Genomic DNA, 25,425 nt, shown 5'->3' on the forward strand with positions numbered 1-25,425 from the left:
GACCAAAGCAGGAAATAGGAATAAAAACAAAAGACCAGTACAATACAGAGCAGCGGTGATGTAATTGCGATTAATCCGCAGCGTGCGGCGTTGCTTCAGAGGTGGTACGATGTATGGCAGTGTATAATTACAACATTCTCCCTTAAATAACACTGCCACTAAACCACTGTACAGAGCTCACAAGATAAAAAGTGGAGGGAGAGGAGGTAGTGGCAGGAAAGTGGCTTTCAAAATGTGTCCTGTTGCATTGTGGGTTGTTCTGATATTTAGAGTTAGGAGGGGACTTGTCCAATCTCAACTCTAACTTGCAGTGTAAAAATAAAGCTGCCAGGATATGTTTTTGTACCTCCTTATATCACAACATGGCTTGTACCAGTACGAATATACACTCTTTAGTTGGATTTGCAAAATAATATCCCAAATGGTTTCCTGGTAACCCCTAACCTACAGGATGACCCCTCTTCCCACATTAATATAACTGCTATACAAAGCGTTCTAGAATGCTGCTCCAACCAATCAGGACACCAGCCTGCGTGTGCTTTGCGGTCAATGAAGATGGCAGAGAGTCTGCTCTCTTGTTCTGTAAATGACACCAATTTCATCATTTGTATGCCACCACAATGGTTTTGAAATTGAACAATGGAGATGTAATTGAAGAGCAGACTTTCAGCTTTAATTCAACATGTTGAGCAAAAATATTGTTTGAAACATTTAGGAGTTGTAAGTATTTTTATACACGGTCCCCTATTTTCAGGGGCTCACATGTAATTGGTCACCATAATCGAAATAAAATGTTAACTTTTAATACTTTGACGCAAATCCTATGCAGACAATGACTGCCTGAGGTCTGGAACTCACGGATATCACCAAATGCTGGGCTTCCTCCTTTGTTATGCTGTGCCAGGCCGTTACTGCACCTGTGTGCAGTTGTTGTTTGTTCCTGGGTCTTTCTGCCTTTAATTTTGTCTTCAGCAAGTGAAATGCATGCTGGATCGGGTTGAGATCAGATGATTGACGCGGCCATTGCAGAAAATTCCACTTCTTTGCCTTAAAAACTCCTGTGTTGCTTTGCAGTATATTTTGGGCCATTGTTCATCTGTACTGTGAAGCGCCGTCCAATCAACTTTGGTGAATTTGGCTAAATCTGAGCAGACGGTATACTCCATATCATCCAGCTGCTTCTGTCTTATCATCAATAAACATTAGTGACCCGGTACCATTGGAAGCCCTGCATGCTCATGCCATGAATCTGCCTCCTCCGTGTTTTACTGGTGAAGTGGTATGGTTTGGATCATGAGCCATTCCAAGCCTTCTCCATACTTTTTTCTTCCCATCATTCCGGTACAGGTTGATCTTAGATGATCATCTGTCCATAGATTGCTGCTCCAGAACTGGACTGGCTGTTTTAGATGTTTGTTGGCAAAATCTAATCTAGCCTTTGTATTCTTGAGGCTTATGAATGGTTAGCACCTTGTGGTGATCCCTCTCTATTTGTTCTTGTGAAGTCTTCTCTTTATGGTAGACTTGTATAATGATATGTCTATCCTGGAGACTGTCCTTCACTTGGCTAGATGTTGTGAAGGGATATCTCTTTACCATGGAAAGGATCCTGCGATCACCCACCACTGTTGTCTTCTGTGGACGTCCAGGCCTTCTTGTGCTGGCGAGCTCGCCAGAGCGTTCTTTATTTCTCATTATCTACAAAACTGTTGATTTGGCCACTACTAAGGTTCCCGCTGTGTCTCTGATGGATTTTGTTTGTATTTGCAGCCTACAGATGGCCTGCTTTACTTGCATTAAGAGATCCTTTGAGTTCACAGCAACAGCTTCCAAATGCAAATACCCCATTTGGAATCAACTCCACATCTTCTGTCTGCTTAACTGATAAAGAAATATCGAAGGAATAGCCCACACCTGTCTATGTAAGAGCTTTTGAGTCAATCGTCCAATTACTGTTGGTCCCATGAAAAAAAGGGGACTACATATTAAACAGCTGTAAATCCTAAACCATTTCTCCAATTTGGATGTGAATAATCTCAAATTAAAGCTGATAGTCTGCACTTTAGGCCCATATTCAATATATAACTGTACTTTGAATATGTTTTGGTAAACAGCTTAAATAACCAAATTTGTGTCAGTGTCCAGATATACATGGACCTAACGGTACCTACACAAAAATGCAGCAATGGCACAAGCTGGTCAGACGTCTCGTAGGTTTACACATAGTCTGGAATATTTGGGATGTTCCTGCTGATAGAAGTATGTTTTCCCAGCTTGATATTCCAGACCTGACTTACATCAAGGGGCATTTGAATTAAAGGTGGTGTAACCCATAGCAACCAAACCTATTATGTCATTTGTCTAGTAGATTCTAATCATGTCTGCGCTTGTTCTCATAATTCCATCCCTCCCACATCATTTGCCGGAGCAGCTAAGAACTGATCCCCATATATGTCACTGTCTATAGAAATAAAATACGCTGCTCTTGTCACTTTTATTCTCCGATGACGGGGAACACAGCATTGCAGCTTAGTCACTTGCAGGAATCACACAACAATATGTTTCACTGACCCCAGACAAACAAATGGAAAACAGATTGTTTCAAGATGTAATCACCTTCAATGACAGAAAACCATATTGTTCAAAATATTAATAGATCGGAAGAAAAAGACACTGTACCTTCCACTACATAACAAAATACAGTGTGTAAACCACTGGATGGCAATCACGCTACTTACAAGTCATGTTACGTAATCCTTACACCGCAGGAAGACCGTCATGTTCTCTTAATTGGATCATGTATTTATGTAGATATGTTATAACACAAGACATGGTTCCATTATTGTTCATAGATTCTATTTTTCGTATTTTAAATTATCACACTAATATTTCATTTCAGTGTTTCCGAAAAATGGGTCTATAATAATGGGTCTGAGTTGGACGTACAAATAGTGTATGTAGACCCGTATGTTGTGTTGGAGACATTGCAATTCTTAATTATGTGAACATACTGCTGTACTCAGTTTGCGCGCCCCTTTTCTCCTCTGCTGTGCCTCTCCAAGAGTAAAGAGGCACCTGTCAGATATGGACACGGACGTAGCTGTACGCTTCTTTGCGAGCATGCGCGGTACAAATGTGCGTATTGTACGCTAAGCAAGCGGTCGTACTCCTAACTCAACATCCCCATTGTGATTAATCATTATAGAGATGCAAAATGTGACAAAGTGGAAACGGGATGTTAGTCTGCGGAGAGAATGTCTCTGCACTGAATGTTATGTTCAGCACAAGACGGTCCTTTCATTGCTTCTGTTAAAAATGTACTGGAAGCTGATGTATGAATGTGCAATGGTTAATGGTATTGGAAGGCAGGTGATGTCTAACATATGTCAGCCAACGACCTCTCAGTGAGTGGACCAGATTACAAGACTGGGGGGGCCGTTGTAGAAATATCGTACAGATGGCAGAGTCCCTAGCGAGTATCTCTTCTATAGATTATACAAGTGTATTTATCATAAATACAGCTGTTCACAATGCGGAGCCTGGAAGCGATCAGTGAATCAGAAGATTTGGGGGCAACCTCAGATAAACATTTCCTCGTATTGGGGCACATTTATACATATGGTATAAGCTCCGGTACGGAGCGATATAACGTGGTGTAAGAACACAATTAGGATTACAGCTATACAGCTTTATTACGGGGAAGTAAAGCCTCTAACTTACATTAACATCTCAAGAACGGTGTATCACTGAGCTGAATCATCAGGGCCTGATCAACCACTAGGCTGACCAGGCTGCAGCCTGGGGCGCTGGGTCCCGGGGGGCGCTGCACTGTGGGTATTTTTTTTTTTTTTTTTTAATTTTTTTTTTCCATTCATTTTTTTTTTTTCGGGGTGGGGGAGGGGGGGGGGTCGCCGCGGGGGGGTGGAGGGCTCAACGATCAAAAGCATTGGTGGTCAGTGGTTAGCAACACACAGCCAATCGCTGTGCAGCAGACAGGAAGCAGGACGTCTTCACTTCCTATCTGCTGATCTGAGGAGAGGAGCGACGCTGGCACAACTACAGGTAAGTAAAGGGGGGAACTGCCCTGCATATCTATAGGGAGGGGGGAGAACTGCCCTGCATATCTATAGGGAGGGGGGGGAACTGCCCTGCATATCTATAGGGAGGGGGAGGAACTGCCCTGCATATCTATAGGGAGGGGGAGGAACTGCCCTGCATATCTATAGGGAGGGGTAACTGCCCTGCATATCTATAGGGAGGGGGGGGGAACTGCCCTGCATATCTATAGGGAGGGGGAGGAACTGCCCTGCATATCTATAGGGAGGGGGAGGAACTGCCCTGCATATCTATAGGGAGGGAGAGGAACTGCCCTGCATATCTATAGGGAGGGGGAGAACTGCCCTGCATATCTATAGGGAGGGGGGGAACTGCCCTGCATATCTATAGGGAGGGGTAACTGCCCTGCATATCTATAGGAAGGGGGGGGAACTACACTGCATATCTATAGGGAGGGGGGGAACTACCCTGCATATCTATAGGGAGGGGGGGGACTACCCTGCATATCTATAGGGAGGGAGAGGGGGGACTGTCATGCATATGTATAGGGAGGGAGAGGGGGACTGTCATACAAATCTATAGGGTGGGAGGGGGGGGGGCTGCCATGAAAATCTATAGGGAGGTAGAGAGGTTGATATGTATGAAGGAGGGCAGAGGAGGGGGGCTGATATATGTGACTGGGGGAGTTTTGATGTGACGGGGGGGGGGGGATAGCTAGCTAGCAGAGTGAAGGTAAGGAAAATAGCTGCAAGGGGGATTGATGCAGGGTGGGAGGTAAAGAAAATGGCTGCAGCAGGGGTTAAGGAAAATGGCTGTGCGGGGGGGTTGTGGTTAAGGAAAATGGCTGCAGGGGCTTTTTAAAAAATAGAGCAGCTTTGGGGGGCAGAATCTCATGATTGTGTGGTGGTCACATGGGTGGTCTCAGCAATCACTAGAATACTAAATATTAGTGAGATGGGGCTGGTAGAGGTTTGTATTTGATTGACAACAAATATTCAGATATTGCTTATAAATGCCTGTCCAATGGAGTACTTTTAGCTGGCCATAATGGAGTGTTTTGTTTTAACTAAAGGGCCTAATCATTCAGGGTTTGCATTATAATACATTTTTGCATTTTCAAAAAAGGACGCCAACTTTCCAGAAGCCAACGAGAGGATAACAAAGTTGCAAGAGAGAAGAGCAAGGACAGGTAAGAGACAATGGCACAATCTGTCTAAATTTGAATGCTGGAGAATACACCTGAACATTCATATTCACCTATATATTCGGAGGAGGGGGGGGAGGGGCGCTGCGGCCGTATTAGCCTAGGGCGGCCAGAACCCTTAATCAGGCCCTGTGAATCATATACCGGGAGTAACTGGAGTCTATACATAACTAGGTATATCCATTATGCTGCCGTCCACTCTGCAGGGACATTGATATGATAAAAGGTTGTTACAACTAAGCAGGCAGAGTTTGAGTGACAGTGGTGCAGAACTGCCCTGTGTGGATTGGTGGATTCATACGCAGGACCAGTGATGTCACAGCAGCTCAGATAACAGCATGAGATTTCATTAGCACATCAGGGTCTATTTACGAAAAGGCAAACAGGTATTTATGCCGGGGATAGGGCTCCTCGTCCTATCTCCCTACAGGTCTAATGGAGAAGCCTATTCATCAAGTATTGTGGATTTACTTGATTTGGGTATCTCAGAAACTGTGGACCTCCCAGGATCATCACACACAACAGTCTCTAGAGCTTACAGAGAACAATGCGCAAAACAAAAAGTGATCTGCAGTTCTGTGGGCGAAAACGTCTTGCTAGTGAGAGAGGTCAGCGGAGAATGACCAGACTGGTTCAAGCTCGGACCTTGAAACAGATGGTCTACAGCAGCATATATATGTATGGACCCATTATATAGCCAAAAGTATGTAGACACCATGGGGTAAATGTATGAATGTCCGATTTCTGCAAGTCGCCGGAAATCGGCGACTTTGCATTGAAAATTTAAAGCGGCGATGGCTTGTAAAGGCAAACTTTCCTTTACAAGCCATCGCCGCTTTAAATTTTACCTGCAAAGTCGCTGATTTCCGGCAAGTTGAAAAAATCGGAGCATCATACATTTACCCCCATATGTGCTAGTTGAACATATCATTCATTAATGTGGAGTTGATGCTATAACAGCCTCCACTCTTCTAGGAAGGCTTCCCACTAGATTCTGGAAGGTGGGGTCTGAAATTCGCATCCATTCAGCCACAATAGCGGCGAGGTCGAGCATTGATATTGGGTGATAAGGCCTGGCTTGCGGTCTGCATTCCAATGAGTGTATGGTGGGGTTGAGGTCAGTCAAGTTCCTCCACACCAATCTCTTAAACCATTTCTTAAAGGATCTCGGTTTTTGCACTGGGCATATTCATGCTGAAACAGGAAGGGGCCTTCCCCAAACTGTTGTCACCAGGTTGGAAGCACACACTTCTCTAGAATGTCATTGTATTAAGATTTCCCTTCACTTGAACTAAGGGGCCTAGGACAAACCAGGAAAAAAGAGCCCAGACCATTATTCATACTCCACCAAACTTCCCAGTTGGCAGCACGCATTAGTGTAGGAAATGTTCTCCCGGCATTCGCCAAACTCAGATCCATCAGACTGCCAGACGGTGAAGCGTGATTCGTCACTCACAAAATTACAATTGACCACGACAGCTCTATCAAATCTGATGAACTGACTTGTGTTAGTGTCACTTTGAAAGTCAACAAGATTGACCCATTCTACTTATGTTTGACTATGGAGATTGGATGGCTGTATGCTTGATTGTATCCACCTGTTAGCAATGCGACTGAAATGGCCAAACACTCTAATTCAGGGGTCAGGGAACTTTTTTACCTTTTACCCCCAAATATATTTAGATACGCTGACGTTACCCCCTTGATTTGAAAGGAAGGAAATCATATATTATTGATTATTGGAATTCAAAATTTTATTGAATCTATTTAAAATTTCTTTGAAAGCTTCAACTTCAAAACTTCAGGTTTTGGAGAAATGATGTTCTTTATTTTTGATATGAGAGCATCAATATTGGGGCATTTTGATGTCAGAGCAATTTGGATACAGTCTTCAGCGTCCAATCGATTTCTCTGCTTTATTTTTATGTTCGTTAGAGTGGAAAATCCTTGTTCGCAAAGGTAGGTTGTTGCAAAAGGCAGCAACTTTTTGACTGATTCCTCATGTGCAATTTTGATGCCTTTGCAGCTGTTGACATCCAAAAATATGACAGATCTGCTTTGTTTTCTAATGCAATACGTGCTTCATTATTGCATCGAAGCTCAAGAAGTGCCTCTGCCAACCCTTGAGGCTCTTCTGGTACAACAGCAATTTCACATTTAAAGGGGTCTACAATCCAACTGACAGCATGTGAATCGTCAGCATTACCCCCCAGGAATTTCATTTTTACCCCATTTGGGGTAATTTACCCCTGTTCTCTGACCACTGCACTAATTAGAAGGGTATCCACATACTTTTAGCCATGTAGTGTACGTATTTATTATATACACACAAATAATACAGTTGTTGACAACACTTATCCTTAATATTGCAAATCTATATGTATCTATAAAAATGAAAGTATGAGGCAATAATTAAAAGGACCCGTAATTTGGGTTACAAGCTTAAATGTTTTGATCAAAATATGAATGAATCAATTTGCAATAATAAGGCTGATTTTTGTTTGTATAATGTATATATATTAAGGACAGCTGCCTGTTTTCCTGTGCCGTAGGAAAAGACAGATTTATTAATTAATCCAGGAGCCAGTACTTTTAAGAAAACAATGTTGGCGTATTAACTAATCCCAGGAGATTTCTCGTCAAATCTAATAATCTGTTTACCACAATCCCTAAAGAAATACAAGGCTCACAACGGATGAAAATTGCAATTAGCGGTGAGGTTTTATGTCGAAGCTTCTAATAAGTAGGCAAGTTAGAACACAAACACTTATGGATGGAGAGTGATCATCGTTGCTGCTAGTGTCGCATGCTGCGATTCTATATTTCCTGACAGGTGTCCCGTTTGGGGATAGTGTCTGCAGGGCCATAGGGGGCCTATGCCAAAATATGAGTGGGCGTGTCAGGTTGTGGGCGAGGTTCTGCTACAATACAGTCAGTAAATCAGCAGCAATACTAGACAATGTGCCCTGTGCCCACAAAGAGAGCAGCGAGGGCGTGTTCATGCCAATGTGGCCCAGGCAGACCATCACCTAGATACATATACGCCTGTCAGAACGGAAGCTTCTGATAGGCTGATGGCAGATTCGCCTCTGAAGCTGATTGTAATAGGAATTTGTATTTTCAAAATATTTTTTGCTACTTTCATTCCTACACAATAATGAATATTAGATCTGCTGCATTATACCAAGCCTAATAAAGAATGCATTTATCACTATCAAGACAAATGTTAACAAACTTTTCTTGTGCTTATGACCTGGTTCTGAGTATATGTATGTCTGGTGTAAGCCTATCGCTCAGCATATGGGCGTAAAGACGTTATTTTACGGGTTGCTTTCTTAACATAAATTACGCCCAAGATGCATACAACTCAGCAGCAGCCCTATAGCCTAAAACCGTGTTACTCCCTATTTTCACTGGCCACGTGGAGGCTTAATCCAGTCACCACCATAGAGTTCTGTCTATATGTCCGCACCTGGAGCTGTCTGGTAGTTTGAGGTTCCGCCAATCTCTATCTGTGCCAGTGACACAACCAAAGCTACCGCAGAGGAACTGTACTTCCCATATTTATAGACACAACCATAAAACTCATTACCCAGCCCGAATTACTTATTAATGGGTTAGTGTCACAGCAGACCAGTGCTGTTACCACAAGTGTGTTTACAGTATTTTACTGCTGGAAGTTTTCTTCCAAGCATCTACTACTTTCTGACATTCCCCTGAGCTTTCCACGCCAGTTCCTTCCCTTTGTTTTCGCTCGGCGCCTGATCCCCGACTTCCTCTCCTTAAATGTCCCAGTTGTTTGCCGCTGTCTCTTCCTTCTCCCTAGGCCGTCACTTTGCGCACAATTGTGTAATCTTTGGTTGGTTCTTTTCTATTCCACCAATATCCTGGAATTTGAGGTTTCCAGGAATAATAATCACAAAGATCCGTACAATGGGATAAAGACTTCCTCCTTTCTAGCCCTGGTCCCTGGGCCTATGAAGCCAGGAGTCCTGCTAGCTATACGTGTCACTAGGCCAAGTCTGCCTACGGTTATAGGGCTTACCGACAGCTGGGAAGGGCACAAACCGCTGGATGAAGAGTCTGGTGGACGGGGTAAACTTGTTTGCTCTCTGGACCAGAGCATTAAGGCCGACCTGGAAACAGGAGAAATGAAAATAATTAAATGACTTAATCTCCACTGTGCAGAGTCACTCAGAGTAATCATACACTAGGGGGTATATTTACTAAACTGCGGGTTTGAAAAAGTGGAGATGTTGCCTATAGCAACCAATCAGATTCTAGTTGTCATTTATTTAGTACATTATACAAATGACAGCTAGAGTCTGATTGGTTGCTATAGGCAACATCTACACTTTTTCAAGCCTGCAGTTTAGAAAATGTAGTCCTAGATCTACAGATGTAGTACAAGACCCAACATTGAACATAATGCCAAACTGTAAATACTGGTCCCACAGCTCCGTCCAGATGGCCTCACAGCTTAACCTCACTGTACAGTCACTTAACACATTTCAAATGTCTAAGCAATTTCTGCAGCATTCTGACCGGTAAACTCAGCCCAACCCAGCATTAACGTACAATGATGTAATATGCACCTCACTAAAGTCATATGCATCATTTAAAATATACCAAATCTCTAATAAGCAGGGTCCACACAAATAACACTTAGATCAAAAGTGCTTTTCATATTACACTTATATAATATTTGCAGAGTGTCTGATATCTGGGAAACAACATAAATGGTTTTCTGAATACTACAACTGAGCTGCATCAAATCCCGGCAGGGATAAATAATTATATATATATATACATATACACACACACATATACATACATATACTCACAAGTAAAAAACATATGTTTGTAAAAGTTGCACAAGGCAACAAGTCACAGGAAGGTGAGAGACTGTGTAAGTCATGTATTCGGTTTTAAAAGCTGATCTGGAAACCTTGAATCACACTTCTTAACAGAACCCATTTCACAATAGCCGGTTTCCTAAATAATTAATTAGTAAAAGGCAGGAGCAACATTTTATCACACTGACAAATGGCTCTTTGGAATTAAACAGGGAGATCAGTAAGACCTGCACACACACGGACAACCTGTGACCAAGCTGTACCTGAGGCCAGATATTAGGAAGATGAATTATCGGACAGAAGCCGTTTCGGTGTATTATTATGGAATAGTGTGAGATACAGGGACAGTTCCGTTAGAAGGAGCTTCCTAAGTTCCACATGCTCTGGTCCAGCTGTGAATATGAAATGAAGTGTTTAGAGAGACGTGAATTAAATTGTGTAAATTCCCATCCTCTGTCTGGGTTTGCTGAAGTAATGAGATTATTACTGCGGCCAGAGACACAGTATTACGCTCACACGCTACAACTACTGCACTTTATATTATGGAAGCTCAGAGTCTGAAGGCTCCGACCACCGGAGAAGGTCATGAGGCCATCTATGAAGACCTCCGCAGGCCCTGTAAACCTACGCTGGCTAAGAAGATATGAAGTAGGTTTAAATCTTGTATCATACACGTTTATAATACACAACTGACATAAAAGTCTCCTATAAACTAAATCCTGTGTAGAATGGCCCCATTTCTAAGCAAATGGGCACCTGCTATCAGGCTCTCTTTCTGGGGGCAGAGGTCACGTGACCGTCCCGGCGGCTTATTTGTCTATAAATGTTATATCATCTTTTAAAGTATGTTTGCGATGTATTAACTGCCAAATGGAGGAGATTTCACAGAAATCTCCTCCGTTTAGACAAATAGCGTTCAGCATCGATAGCAGCCACGTAGATTACTATGGGGATTGTGATGTTCTGAAATGCATCAAGCTTTGATAAGCTTTGCATTACGCAGATGCATTACGCAGACAGGTAACGCCATCTCAGGATGACGTTACCTGTCTTTACCTATGGGATTCTGATGAAACCTCTCTGGCTTCACAGAATCTGATATAGTGAAATTGCTGGGCACGTCCTCATAGGATCGCAGGAGAGGGGTCACTACGGCGGATCTCCCAGAGTAGCCCCGACATAATGCATCATAGCGGTGCATAAATCATCATCATCATTTATTTATATAGCGCCACTAATTCCGCAGCGCTGTACAGAGAACTCACTCACATCAGTCCCTGCCCCATTGGAGCTTACAGTCTAAATTCCATAACATACAACACACACAGACTAGGGTCAATTTGATAGCAGCCAATTAACCTATCAGTATATTTTTGGAGTGTGGGAGGAAACCGGAGCACCCGAAGGAAACACGGGGAGAACATACAAACTCCACACAGATAAGGCCATGGTCAGGAATCAAATTAATGACCCCAATGCTGTGAGGCAGAAGTGCTAACCACTGAGCCACCGTGCTGACCATAAATATACATCACTGCGATGTGCAGCGATACACACTTAGCAGCACCGCATCTAATGATGCATAGACCCCATAGTGTCACTGTCAGACACACTAATTCTCTCCCTATGTCCGGTTACATATTACACATATTTAGGACTGAGCAGAACTCTTCAGGGTCAGCGGAGAAATGTTTTATTTATTTGTTATGTTGTTTGGTCTGTGCCAGGTCCCATTAATCCACCAAATGTGACATGAATGACATCTATTAAGGGTGAATATTTTCATAATGAGCCAGTGCATCACAAACTGCAAACAAGGCAGCGGACTAATGAAACAGACATAAAGGTCTATGGATAAACCACAGTACAATAACCCACACACTGCACTTAGCAGCAGAGTCCGAGGGCAGCAGAAGCCCCCGGTGTCTCCATCCACAGTGATTATGGGCAGTAACAGCAGTTTCACAAGCTGTCAAACACGCTCACTCCGCGCGCTGCTCACAATTATCGGGGAGAGGGAGCTGGGATTAAAAAACCCACAGGGGCTTTGTCACGTAGGAAACGGTGAAAAATAACCTGAGCGTATGTTGTGCAAGATGGCAGAGGATTCTATCAGATACATAAATACAGCCAGCGACTGTAACCTCTTCAGTGCTGCCATCTAACTCTCCAATATCAGGGAAACGGCCTCTTCTGTCTGTCGTTGTCCACACTCTGGACATCAGTGTAACAGATGGAAAACAGACTATATAACATAGAAGTATCAGCTACTCTGCAGCTAGAGCCACACAGATGATATCCTGGTCATTTACAGACCAGCAAATCCCGTTTACCTGTGCGCCTATTGTCTTGCGCATTTTAAGATTCACACCCACTTTGGACCTCATTTAGAGTCGGACGCAAAGTCCGTCTAAGAAGTGCAGGAGTGGGAGTGTGCCGCAGCTTGGTGGGGTATTACGAGTGGCAAGCAACCCCAGTTGCGTCCCACTCTTAATACCCTATCGAGCTGCGAGCAGTTCCTGCAGCTAGCTAACCGCTTGCGCCACCTAATTCCTGCCGCACAGCTTTAGCCGTTTTGACCTGTGTTGCGTCTGCGCCTCACTGCGACTAGGATGTATTTACATGGTCACCCCTTCACAATTCCCCGTTCCGCCCTTTCCCTCGTAGTAAGCCGCAAGCTGTCGCAAGTGTTAATTGTGTCCAAAATGCAGGCGGATATGGTGCTTGCTGCGCATGCGTGGTAGTGTTTATTTGTTGGATGCGCCTAAAACTGACTTTGCGTCCGACTATATATGAGGTCCTTTATGTGCAGCTGCCCCCCAGGAAATCAATCTGCATCTATTATCGCGTTTGGGGATATCCCGCTAAATGCACTTAAAGTAAAACGATACACAAACCCGTACCTCCTAAGCGTGCCGATTTGAGGACTCTATCCCGCCATTCTGATCGGGACAGCTTTGCCCCGCAGATGGGAGACTGGAGAGGTCTCTCTCATTTACTGCACTCTGCACTATAACACTGGTCCAAGTGCGACTACAAAGGTCTATTGCAACAGAAGTACAGCGTGAAAGTGTTATTACTATAGGACTGAGGCCGGTTATCTACTAAGCGCATTAACAGCCAAGCAAATGGCCGCACCTCGTCCAAGTTGGTTCTATGGGGATACTTCAGGTCAGAACAGATTTAATGATGGGTCCTGGATGATGAAAATGGTTTATCAGATTCACGTGTATAATGTTGTCATCTTCTCCCCCTTCTCTCAGTCATGATCAGATATTACTAGGACATATCTATCTACCATGACTCTGCTTCTACTGAGAATAATATCAGGAAGTAGATAAACCTATAACCCGCTTCACAAACTGTAGATCAGCTAATGCTGGGTACACACTACAGGGTATTCACCTGATTATCGAGTCAATCACACGATAAATGACCGGTCGGCCGGATATCACATCAGTGTGTACGCTCCAACGATGAACGATTATCGTTCCAAAGCTCATTGTATCGTTTCATCTAATTTTTAAACCAAACTAAAAATCTTATTTAAAGATGGAGTCATTTTGCTCCAATTCTGCAGTGTATATGTACTCAGGTCCATAGATCTCTATGGAGTGTGCAGAGTCACCATCTTTTCAGCCGATGGTTATGACAGAAGAAGAGCACAGATCTGAGGGTAAATTGTGTAAAAGATGTTTAGTGTGTACAGGAATCGGCATGCTGATTGGGACATTTTTTATTTAACGTTGGTGAAATCAATCAGTATATCGCATAGGGAGAAATTTTGTATAGTGTGTACCCAGCCTTACACATAAAAGCCAATTGAGCTCTGTTGTACATTTATTTGATTTAATGTTACTCTTACAAATAATAATAATAATAATTATTATTATGCAAAATGTCACATTGTTCTGTCTAAAATGCTAGAAATAAAGTCGGATGAGTGTATAAGATTATTATAAGATCATACTTCTGGCTGTATTTATGGTGAGCTGAATTGGAAAATTAGTAAAGAAAGTAACAATAGAGACAGTTCACTACTTAGTGTAGACAGTTCCATTGGAAGCTGACAGTATGAGATACAAGGTATCTAATGACTGCGTATGGTCACACACAGCAGAATACAGGGCACTACTATCACATAGAGCCAAGTCCACAGAAGCACAGGACAAAACTGCACACTATGAAATTTCCACCTGGGCACCTGGGGAAGATCCAGCTTTGGGAATGAGGGGTTTACATAAACATGAGTTACAAGAGGGGTAGATGATTTACAGATGGGTGGATGAAGTTTTGGTCTTATATTATTCTAGTACCGTTAGATATGGTCATTGAACCATTGCTAAATGGGACCATTTTGCACATAACATTTGTAAAGCTTAAATGATAATCTATTAATGGCACTACATGAAATTATCATAATTAAGAAACAGAGAGTAAATGAACATATTCTGACTGTTGATTTCAAATGTCAATCAAAAATGCCACATTTGAAGTATTCCGTTTCTTATTCATTAATTTCCACACCGATTTTGTTGCCGTCATCACGTCTCCCGAGGCTTTGTCATGTTATTAAGAAGTGACGACAGGCCGATGGAGAGAAGACGAGGTGCCTTTCTGCAGGCTGTAGAGTTATTTTTAGTATTGGGACGATATTAACTCCTTTACTACTTTCACACGTCCCGTAAGATAGAAATGAACGTGCCATGCATAAAGAGGTCATAATTCATTATTTGTTTGGAGATTTTTTTCCCCAATTAAAACTGAAAAATGTTGCTTGCATAAGTATTCAACCCCACAGACTAATACTTGGTAGAACCCCCTTTTGCTTCAATAACAGCTTTAAGGCTGTACCACCAGACTTGTACACAAGTTGGGAGTGATTTTTGCCCAATCTTCCCTGCAGATTTGCTCCATGTTGGATGACGTTTGTGGATTACAATTATCAAATAGTGCCACAGATTCTTAATTAGATTGAGATCAGGGGGTAAATGTATCAAGCTGCGGGTTTGTAAACGTGGAGATGTTGTCTATAGCAACCAATAAGATTCTAGCTGTCATTTTGTAGAATGGAATGCGCAACCAGAAAAAGTGTGGCCAACTTTGAGAAAGTGCCTTGCACAGGCACGAAACGCGTCAGTGGGGGTATTTTGTGGACTGGATCCGGATGCATGACTGTCTCAGTACCTGAATTCTTACCATTCGTGCATGTCAAGGGGTCATTACCAACACTTACCTTTACCACCGGCCCCGGCACACTCCGATCTCCACTGCCGGCGTAGATATCAAACCTGGAAGTCATCTGGCAAGACTCGTTTTTCTCCGGTGTGTAATTTACGCTAGAGCCGGGATTGAGAGATCGGGTCACTGGTACCGGTCATTTGTCCTTAATACAGTAAGGAGTCCGTCCGTTAATCCCAGAAGGCAGTAACAAGACCACAGGCCGTGTGAGTTATACCCTGACGGACTTCTGCTATTCAGGTGACTGTGCGATTTACTTTATTCATTCATTATCTATCTAAGGAGGAGTTTACATCTGACGATACTACTACTATTATGATTTATGCAGATATGTCTACAGTAAATCGAGACTTTTCTGTCAGGTTCTCAATCTGGATATGCTTTTAGCTCTATGGACTGGATTTATCAAGTGTTGGCCACACTTTTTCTGGTTGCGCATTCCAATGTATAATTGATTTTTAATTTACATCCGCGGTTGTCTACATGTCATTATATACGAGATAGAGTGCTTTTTCACATTGTTTTAATACTGTGTAGTGTTTTTTGGCTAATGCCAACATCCGGTGTTGGATTCATTTATTAAATATTGTTGTATATTACTGTTCAGTGCCTCTTTCCATTTCTCAAGAGATCACCTGTTTTAACAAGGATTCATTTCTGTACCCGTCCAGCAGCGCAACCCTACCTCTTGTTTGTTTGTGTCTGTGACTATTACTGGTGGCTCTCAGCAATCCACCAAGGGTGTGCAGCAGCTGAGGAGTACCTTTCATTTTATTCAATTTTACTTTTTATCATCACTTTATCCCTTCAGCTTTTTATTAATATTTAGAGTCATTCCGCAAGGCTCTCCAGTGTGCGCCATTTAACCCCTAGTGGGCTATTTGTCATTTTGTAGAATGCACTAAATAAATGATCACTAGAATCTGATTGGTTGCTATAGGCAACATCTCCACTATTTCAAACCCGTAGCTTGATACATTTACCCCCTGGACTTTGACTTGGCCATTGTAGAACATTCACTTTTTTGTTGTTGCATTTTTATGTACAAATAGAAATAGCAGCTCCTGTGCTGGTTATAGCAGAGTGCTGGGGATATGTCTCTGTATGTGTTCCTTGCTGGATAACCCCACCCTCTCAAACACCTGCTTGTAACCTATATATTGATCGAGCAACTTCCACTTCTGTATTGTTGATAAAACATGGCAGTGTTGTGTTTGGGATCATTGTACCGCTGAACTTTCTCCCAAGCTTTAGTTTCCAGCAGACTGGAGCAGGTTATCTTATCCCTGTATATTGCACCATCCATCCGTCCTTTAATTTTAAGAAGATGCCCAGCCCACAATGAGGAAAAGCATCCCCCCAAACCTCAATGCTGCCACCCCCATACTTCACTGCTGGGATGGGGTTTGCAGAGGAATGGGCAGTTTTAGGTTCGCACCGCACAAAGCGTTTTGAATTGGGGTCAAAACACTACATTTTGACTTATTTGACCACAAAACCTTATACCACATTATAGCTGGCTCACTCTGATGGTTTCTGGCAAACTCCAGTAATGGCTTCCTCTAGCCACCCTCCCATATAGACCAGTTGTGCACAGAGCTCTTGATACGGATGACTGGTCGCCTTCACTCCAGTCTGTAGCTCCTTATAGTGATAGTTGTGCTCTCTATGGCTTCCACCACAAGTCTCCTCCTTGCTCTGATGCTGAAGTTTGACAGACGGTCTTGTCCAGGCAGTGCCTGGTTTGTGGGTGGTAAAATGCAGCTTCTATTTCCTTACAATTCACCCTACTGTGCTCACTTTTTCCAATCAGGTCTATAACTTTATATTTAAATAACTTAAAATGCTTTTTCACAGCTTTCCTTCAGATAGTATGACCAATGTTATTTGAATTAGGGCAGAGGTGCTTAAACTCACGTGTGCATGATACAGAAACCCCGAAAACCTTAACTGTGGGAAGCTCTTGAACACTGAGTTTGAGCACTTCTGAATTATGGGACCATTTATCCATAAAAGGTGAACTTTTTTAATCCACTCACTAGGAACCAGTGACATCAAAGAGAATGCAGCCTATCCAATCACTAGGAACCAGTGACATCACTGAGAATGCAGCCTATCCAATCACTAGGAACCAGAGACAACACTGAGAATGCAGCCTATCCAATCACTAGGAACCAGAGACATCACTGAGAATGCAGCCTATCCAATCACTAGGAACCAGTGACATCACTGAGAATGCAGCCTATCCAATCACTAGTAACCAGAGACATCACTGAGAATGCAGCCTATCCAGTCACTAGGAACCAGTGACATCACTGAGAATGCAGCCTATCCAGTCTCAAGGAACCAGTCACATCAATGAGAGTGCAGCCTATCCAGTCACTAGGAACCAGTGACATCACTGAGAGTGCAGCCTATCCTGTCACTAGGAACCAGTGACATCACTGAGAGTGCAGCCTATCCTGTCACTAGGAACCAGTCACATCACTGAGAGTGCAGCCTATCCAGTCACTAGGAACCAGTCACATCAATGAGAGTGCAGCCTATCCAGTCACTAGGAACCAGTGACATCACTGAGAGTGCAGCCTATCCAGTCACCAGGAACCAGTGACATCACTGAGAGTGCAGCCTATCCAATCACTAGGAACCAGTGACATCACTGAGAGTGCAGCCTATCCAGTCACTAGGAACCAGTGACATCACTGAGAATGCAGCCTATCCAATCACTAGGAACCAGTCACATCAATGAGAGTGCAGCCTATCCAGTCACTAGGAACCAGTGACATCACTGAGAGTGCAGCCTATCCAATCACTAGAAACCAGTGACATCACTGAGAGTGCAGCCTATCCAATCACTAGGAACCAGTGACATCACTGAGAGTGCAGTTTATCCAATCACTAGGAACCAGTAACATCACTGAGAATGCAGCCTATCCAATCACTAGGAACCAGTGACATCCCTGAGAATGCAGCCTATCCAATCACTACGAACCAGGGACATCACTGAGGATGCAGCCTATTCATTCACTAGGAACCAGTAACATCACTGAGAATGCAGCCTATCCAATCACTAGGAACCAGTGACATCACTGAGAATGCAGCCTATCCAGTCATTAGGAACCAGTGATATCACTGAGAATGCACCCTATCCAATCACTAGGAACCAGTGACATCACTGAGAGTGCAGCCTATCCAATCACTAGGAACCAGTAACATCACTGAGAATGCAGCCTATCCAGTCACTAGGAACCAGGGACATCACTGAGAATGCAACTTATCCAATCACGAGGAGCCTGTGACATCACTGAGAATGCAGCCTATCCAATCACTAGGAACCAGTCACATCAATGAGAGTGCAGCCTATCCAGTCACTAGGAACCAGTGATATCACTGAGAATGCAGCCTATCCAATCACTAGGAACCAGTGACATCACTGAGAGTGCAGCCTATCCAATCACTAGGAACCAGTAACATCACTGAGAATGCAGCCTATCCAATCACTAGGAACCAGTGACATCACTGAGAATGCAGCCTATCCAGTCACTAGGAACCAGTGACATCACTGAGAATGCAACTTATCCAATCACGAGGAGCCTGTGACATCACTGAGAATGTAGCCTATCCACTCACTGGGAACCAGTGACATCACTGAGAGGCACCCGTGGGTGGTCAGCCAGCGTGAAGTGTAGAATTGGGCCAGAACACCCGGTATCTTTACATTTGATTAGCACAAAAAGGGCTTCACAGGCAAGGATATTGCTGCTAGTAAGATTGCACCTAAATCAACCATTTATCAGATCATCAAGAACTTTAAGGAGAGAGGTTCAATAGTTGTGATGAAGACTTCAGGGCGCCCAAGAATGTCCAAGCAAGCACCAGGACCATCTCCTAAAGTTGATTGAGCTGCAGGATCGGGGAACCACCAGTGCAGAGCTTGCTCAGGAATGGCAGCAGGCAGGTGTGAGTGCATCTGCACGCACAGTGAGGCGAAGACTGATGACCTGGTGACAAGAAGACCAGCAAAGAAGCCACTTCTCTCCAGGAAAAACATCAGGGACAGACTGATATTCTGCAAAAGGTACAGGGATTGAACTGCTGAGGACTGGTGTAAAGTCATTTTCTCTGATGAATCCCCTTTCACTTTGTTTGTGGCATCTAGAAAAAAGCTTGTCCGGAGAAGGAAATGTGAGCGCTACCGTCAGTCCTGTGTCATGCCAACAGTAAAGCATCCTGAGACCATTCATGTGTGGGGGTGCTTCTCAGCCAAGGGAGTCGGCTCACTCACAATTTTGCCTAAGAACACAGCCATGAATAAAGAAGGTACCAAAACATCCTCCAGGAGCAACTTCTCCCAACCATCCAAAAACAGTTTGTGATGAACAATGCCTTTTCGAGCATGATGGAGCACCTTGCCATAAGGCAAAAGTGATAACTAAGTAGCTCAGGAATCAAAACAAAAATTTTGGGTCCATGGCCAGGAAACCTCCTGAAATCTTAATCCCATTGAGAACTTATGGTCAATCCTCAAGAGATTGGTGGACAAACAAAAACCCACAAATTCTGACAAACTCCAAGCATTGATTGGGCAACCATCAGTCATACTGACTAATGGCCACCTGTCATAACCATCGGATGATAAGATCTCGACTCCGTAAACTCTATGGAGAGGTGTCTACACTGCTGGTCATGAGTTTGTACACACTTCCGCATTTGCTGACATTGTTCCATCGTTCATGATGAGTTTTAGTCAGTTTATAAAATCAAATCAAACGATACGATAAAACATGATCGTTGGAGCGTAGACTAATGCAAGATTGGACCGAACAGTCGTTTATGATGTGATTGGTGCGATAATCGTCTGCAAAACCTGTAATGTGTACCTAGCTTTAGTCTCCGTTGTGAAATACAATCTCTCATGACCAAGTCTGGTCTTTTCTAAGCAAAATCATTAGTTCTGTGAAGACGATTCTGTACGACACATTAAAAATACAAATAATGTACTAAGAAAATGTATGTGGAGAAGATCAATAGCTCAATAAACAGCCATAAGGCATACGTGCCGACTTTGTGTTCCAGTCCTCTGGAAGATCCAAGAGGAGGGAGCGTGGTGGGAGGGCGTAAGGGGCGGGACCAAAATGACAATTTCGGGGGCGTGGTGAATTGCGCATTGAATTTCAAAGGGGGATGCGGGAGAATTGCCTGCTCTCTTGGGAGTCCGGGAGAACGACCAGAATTTAGGAGTCTCCCGGACATTCTGGGAGAGTAGGCATGTATGCTGTAAGGACATACAGGTAGTTTGTGATGTACTATTACATTATAAAACGTCCCCTCAGGGTAATGGATCCAATGATTACAGAAATACAGTATTTACTAACAGTTCTTACAAATGATGTGTGTATCAGGTACAGAGATAGAAGGCTGCAAGCAGCAGATATTTTCCTTCCATGCAGCAGATAACGCTGCAGTGAGGAACTACAGGCAAATGGTGTTAAATGACCACAAAAAGCTTAAAGGCTTTACTGATAAAGACAGGCTGCAATTATGTGTCAGGGGATCCACCTGCAGCCGTATGAGCTGGATTACAGACGTCGTACTGAGAGTGCAATGAGAGCTCCACGTCACATTAAGGGCATGATTGGCAGCATCCATAGATATGGTAAGAGCGGCATTGATTATATCAAATTACTGCACTAATTGTTTCTAAAACAACCATATATCCAGGTATTAATGGAGGCAGTGTGTTGCTGTTATCTGTGCGTCTTATTACAGGATTACAGGGTCAGTGCATGGAGAAATGAAAGATAAACATGTATGTGGACACTGTGATGACCATGGACAGCTGCTCTCACTCTCAGCTTACACTGTACAGATACCGCACCGTTAGTGGAATGCCTCCGCGGCCAGTGTGTTGCTGCGGTTTGTACGCTCTTTGTTATGTGCAGTGTGGCAGCAGGCAAGTAATAGGGCAAACATACATCGTTACTAGAGGGCATTCATGTAATGCAGGATGATGTGGTGAGGAGCGGAAGAGCAACATGTTGCGGGGTGTTAGGAGACACCCGGGTTAAAACATGTTTCGTGTTGAACGAGGCACCAGGGGTGAAGATCGTTGCAGGGTGTGATGAGGCACCAGGGGTGAAGATCGTTGCAGGGTGTGATAAGGCACCAGGGATGAAACATGATGGCTCCTCCGCCTCTCACTAACATGACTTTTGTCACTGTCCCTGTTGTTTTATGACTGTCCAAGGACATCCTCCCACATGCACACAACGTACACACATAGTATTAGTGGGGTCCGCCCTCTCTACATACACATATTAAAATAATACTGCAATAATCCCCCTCCCCCCCCCCCCCACACACACACACACAATAGTAATGCTGCAGGCACCACTATCCTGCATACACATATAATAGTAATTCTGCAATCACCCCCCACATAATAATAATGCTGCAGTCAGCTCCACCATAATAATAATGCTGCAGTCACCTCCCTACATACACATATCATAATAATGCTGCAGTCACCTCCCTACATACACATATCATAATAATGCTGCAGTCACCTCCCTACATACACACATCATAATAATGCTGCAGTCACCTCCCTACATACACACATCATAATAATGCTGTAGTCACCTCCCTACATACACACATCATAATAATGCTGCAGTCACCTCCCTACATACACACATCATAATAATGCTGCAGTCACCTCCCTATATACACACATCATAATAATGCTGCAGTCACCTCCCTACATACACACATCATAATAATGCTGCAGTCACCTCCCTACATACACACATCATAATAATGCTGCAGTCACCTCCCTACATACACACATCATAATAATGCTGCAGTCACCTCCCTACATACACACATCATAATAATGCTGCAGTCACCTCCCTATATAAACACATCATAATAATGCTGCAGTCACCTCCCTACATACACACATCATAATAATGCTGCGGTCACCTCTCTACATACACACATCATAATAATGCTGCAGTCACCTCCCTACATACACACATCATAATAATGCTGCAGTCACCTCCCTACATACACACATCATAATAATGCTGCAGTCACCTCCCTATATACACACATCATAATAATGCTGCAGTCACCTCCCTACATACACACATCATAATAATGCTGCAGTCACCTCCCTACATACACACATCATAATAATGCTGCAGTCACCTCCCTACATACACACATCATAATAATGCTGCAGTCACCTCCCTATATAAACACATCATAATAATGCTGCAGTCACCTCCCTACATACACACATCATAATAATGCTGCGGTCACCTCTCTACATACACACATCATAATAATGCTGCAGTCACCTCCCTACATACACACATCATAATAATGCTGCAGTCACCTCCCTATATACACACATCATAATAATGCTGCAGTCACCTCCCTACATACACACATAATAATAATGCTGCAGTCACCTCCCTATATACACACATCATATAATGCTGCAGTCACCTCCCTACATACACACATCATAATAATGCTGCTGTCACCTCCCTACATACACACATCATATAATGATGCAGTTACCTCCCTACATACACACATCATATAATGCTGCAGTCACCTCCCTACATACACACATCATATAATGATGCAGTTACCTCCCTATATACACACACATCATAATAATTGCCCAGTCACCTCCCTATATACACACATCATATAATGCTGCAGTCACCTCCCTACATACACACATCATATAATGCTGCAGTCACCTCCCCTACATACACACATCATAATAATGCTGCAGTCACCTCCCTACATACACACATAATAATAATGCTGCAGTCACCTCCCTACATAGACATTATAATAATGCTGCAGTCACCTCCCTACATACACACATCATAATAATGCTGCTGTCACCTCGCCTACATATATAATAATACTGCTGCATTCACCTCCTCTACATACACACTTAATAATACTGCTGCAGTCACCTCCCCTACATACACATATAATAATAATGCTACAGTCACCTCCCCTACATACACATATAATAATGCTGCAGTCACCCCCCTACATACACATATAATAATAATGCTGCAGTCACCCCCCTACATACACATATAATAATGCTGTTTTCACCTCCCCTACATACACATATATTAATACTGCTGCAGTCACCTCCCCTACATACACGTATAATAATAATGCTGCAGTCACCTCCTCTACATACACACATAATAATAATGCTGCAGTCACCTCCCCTACATACACATATAATAATAATGCTGCAGTCACCTCCTCTACATACACATATATTAATACTGCTGCAGTCACCTCCTCTACATACACACATATTAATACTGCTGCAGTCACCTCCCCTACATACACATATAATAATAATAATGCTGCAGTCACCTCCTCTACATACACACATATTAATACTGCTGTAGTCACCTCCCCTACATACACATATAATAATAATAATAATGCTGCAGTCACCTCCTCTACATACACACATATTAATACTGCTGTAGTCACCTCCCCTACATACACATATAATAATAATAATGCTACAGTCACCTCCCCTACATACACACATAATATTAATGCTACAATCACCTCCCCTACATACACATATAATAATAATAATGCTGCAGTCACCTCCCCTACATACACATATAATAATAATGCTGCAGTCACCTCCCCTACATACACATATAATAATAATGCTGCAGTCAGCTCCCCTACATACACACATAATATTAATGCTGCAGTCACCTCCCCTACATACACATATAATAATAATAATGCTGCAGTCACCTCCCCTACATACACATATAATAATAATGCTGCAGTCACCCCTCCCATCTCCCTTGTTAAAATAATTTAAATATGGAGTCAATTTCTGTGATAGTGTTACGCTTGTACATTTAATAATTTACTTTTATTTAAAAGTAAGAGGTGAAATGAGGAATTTCACAGAAAATAACTGTATAATAGAAAATGTGTGCGCCTATTATTACTATGGTATAATATGTATATATAACATATAGTGGTATTTTAAAAGCATTTTAATAGTCGTGTGGAGAAGAGAGGACAAGAGACGGGTATTTGCACATGTAATAATATAATGTATGTGAAGGGAGCTGCATAATCTTCACTTTGATTACTGTGCATTTAATGATCTATCACATCTTACAGTTTTATGGTCTAATTACCAATAACGACCCTAACCTGTCTGATGGGTCCTATTTATCTTACTGATCCAGCCATGAGACCACCTTACTGTACATGTACGTACGTCTGCTGCTCTGTGTGTATCTTACTGATCAGCCAGAAGACCACCTTACTGTACATGTATGTATGTATGTATGTTTGGAACCTACTGCCTGACATTAATCATAAGAGTGAGGAGACATCGGGGCTGATTTCATTAAATGCGGCAATTGTGGGCAGCACGGTAGCACTTCTGCCTCACAGCACTGGGGTCATGAGTTTAATTCCCGACCATGGCCTTATCTGTGAAGAGTTCGTATGTTTTCCTTGTGTTTGTGTGGGTTTCCTCCGGGTGATCTGGTTTCCTCCCACACTCCAAAAACATACTGGTAGGTTAATTGGCTGCTAACAAACTGACTCTAGTCTGTCTGAGTGTGTGTGTATATTAGGGAATTTAGACTGTAAGCTCCAATGGGGCAGGTACTGATGTGAGTATGTTCTCTGTACAGCGCTGCTTAATTAGTGGCGCTATATAAATTAGAGATGGGCGGGCTCGGTTCCCCGAGATCCGAATCCATCCGAATTTAGCCTATCCGAGTACCGAGCTGAGCAGGCTCGGTACTCTCCCGCCCATTCGGATTCGAAATCGAGGCAAAACGTCATCGTAACGTATTCGTATTTATGAGCTCGGTTCTCGCGAGACTTGAAATGCATAAATAGCAGCCTCCACAGCAATCCATCGCCATTTGACAGAGGGAGAGAGCAGGGTTAGGTCACACTGGCTATATCAGCGCAGGGACAGAGCAGTAATTGGACACATTATTGTTTGTATGCAATACC

The 25,425-nt window shown here is 43.1% G+C and overlaps 1 protein-coding gene across 2 annotated transcripts in view; it reads right to left on the reverse strand.

Annotated features, from left to right (window-relative positions):
- Positions 1–25,425, reverse strand: part of SFXN5 (sideroflexin 5) — a 185,600-nt gene that overhangs the window by 78,247 nt on the left and 81,928 nt on the right. For both annotated transcript variants that reach the window (XR_012679705.1, XM_075189508.1), the window contains exon 10: positions 9,306–9,396. Coding sequence is in view for 1 of the 2 variants with exons in the window: in XM_075189508.1 (XP_075045609.1) it covers positions 9,306–9,396 (91 nt within the window). In the remaining variant the exon portion in view is untranslated. The remainder of the gene's footprint in view (positions 1–9,305; positions 9,397–25,425) is intronic.

This window comes from Mixophyes fleayi, chromosome 1, assembly GCF_038048845.1.
Source record: "Mixophyes fleayi isolate aMixFle1 chromosome 1, aMixFle1.hap1, whole genome shotgun sequence".
Lineage (NCBI taxonomy): Eukaryota > Metazoa > Chordata > Amphibia > Anura > Limnodynastidae > Mixophyes > Mixophyes fleayi.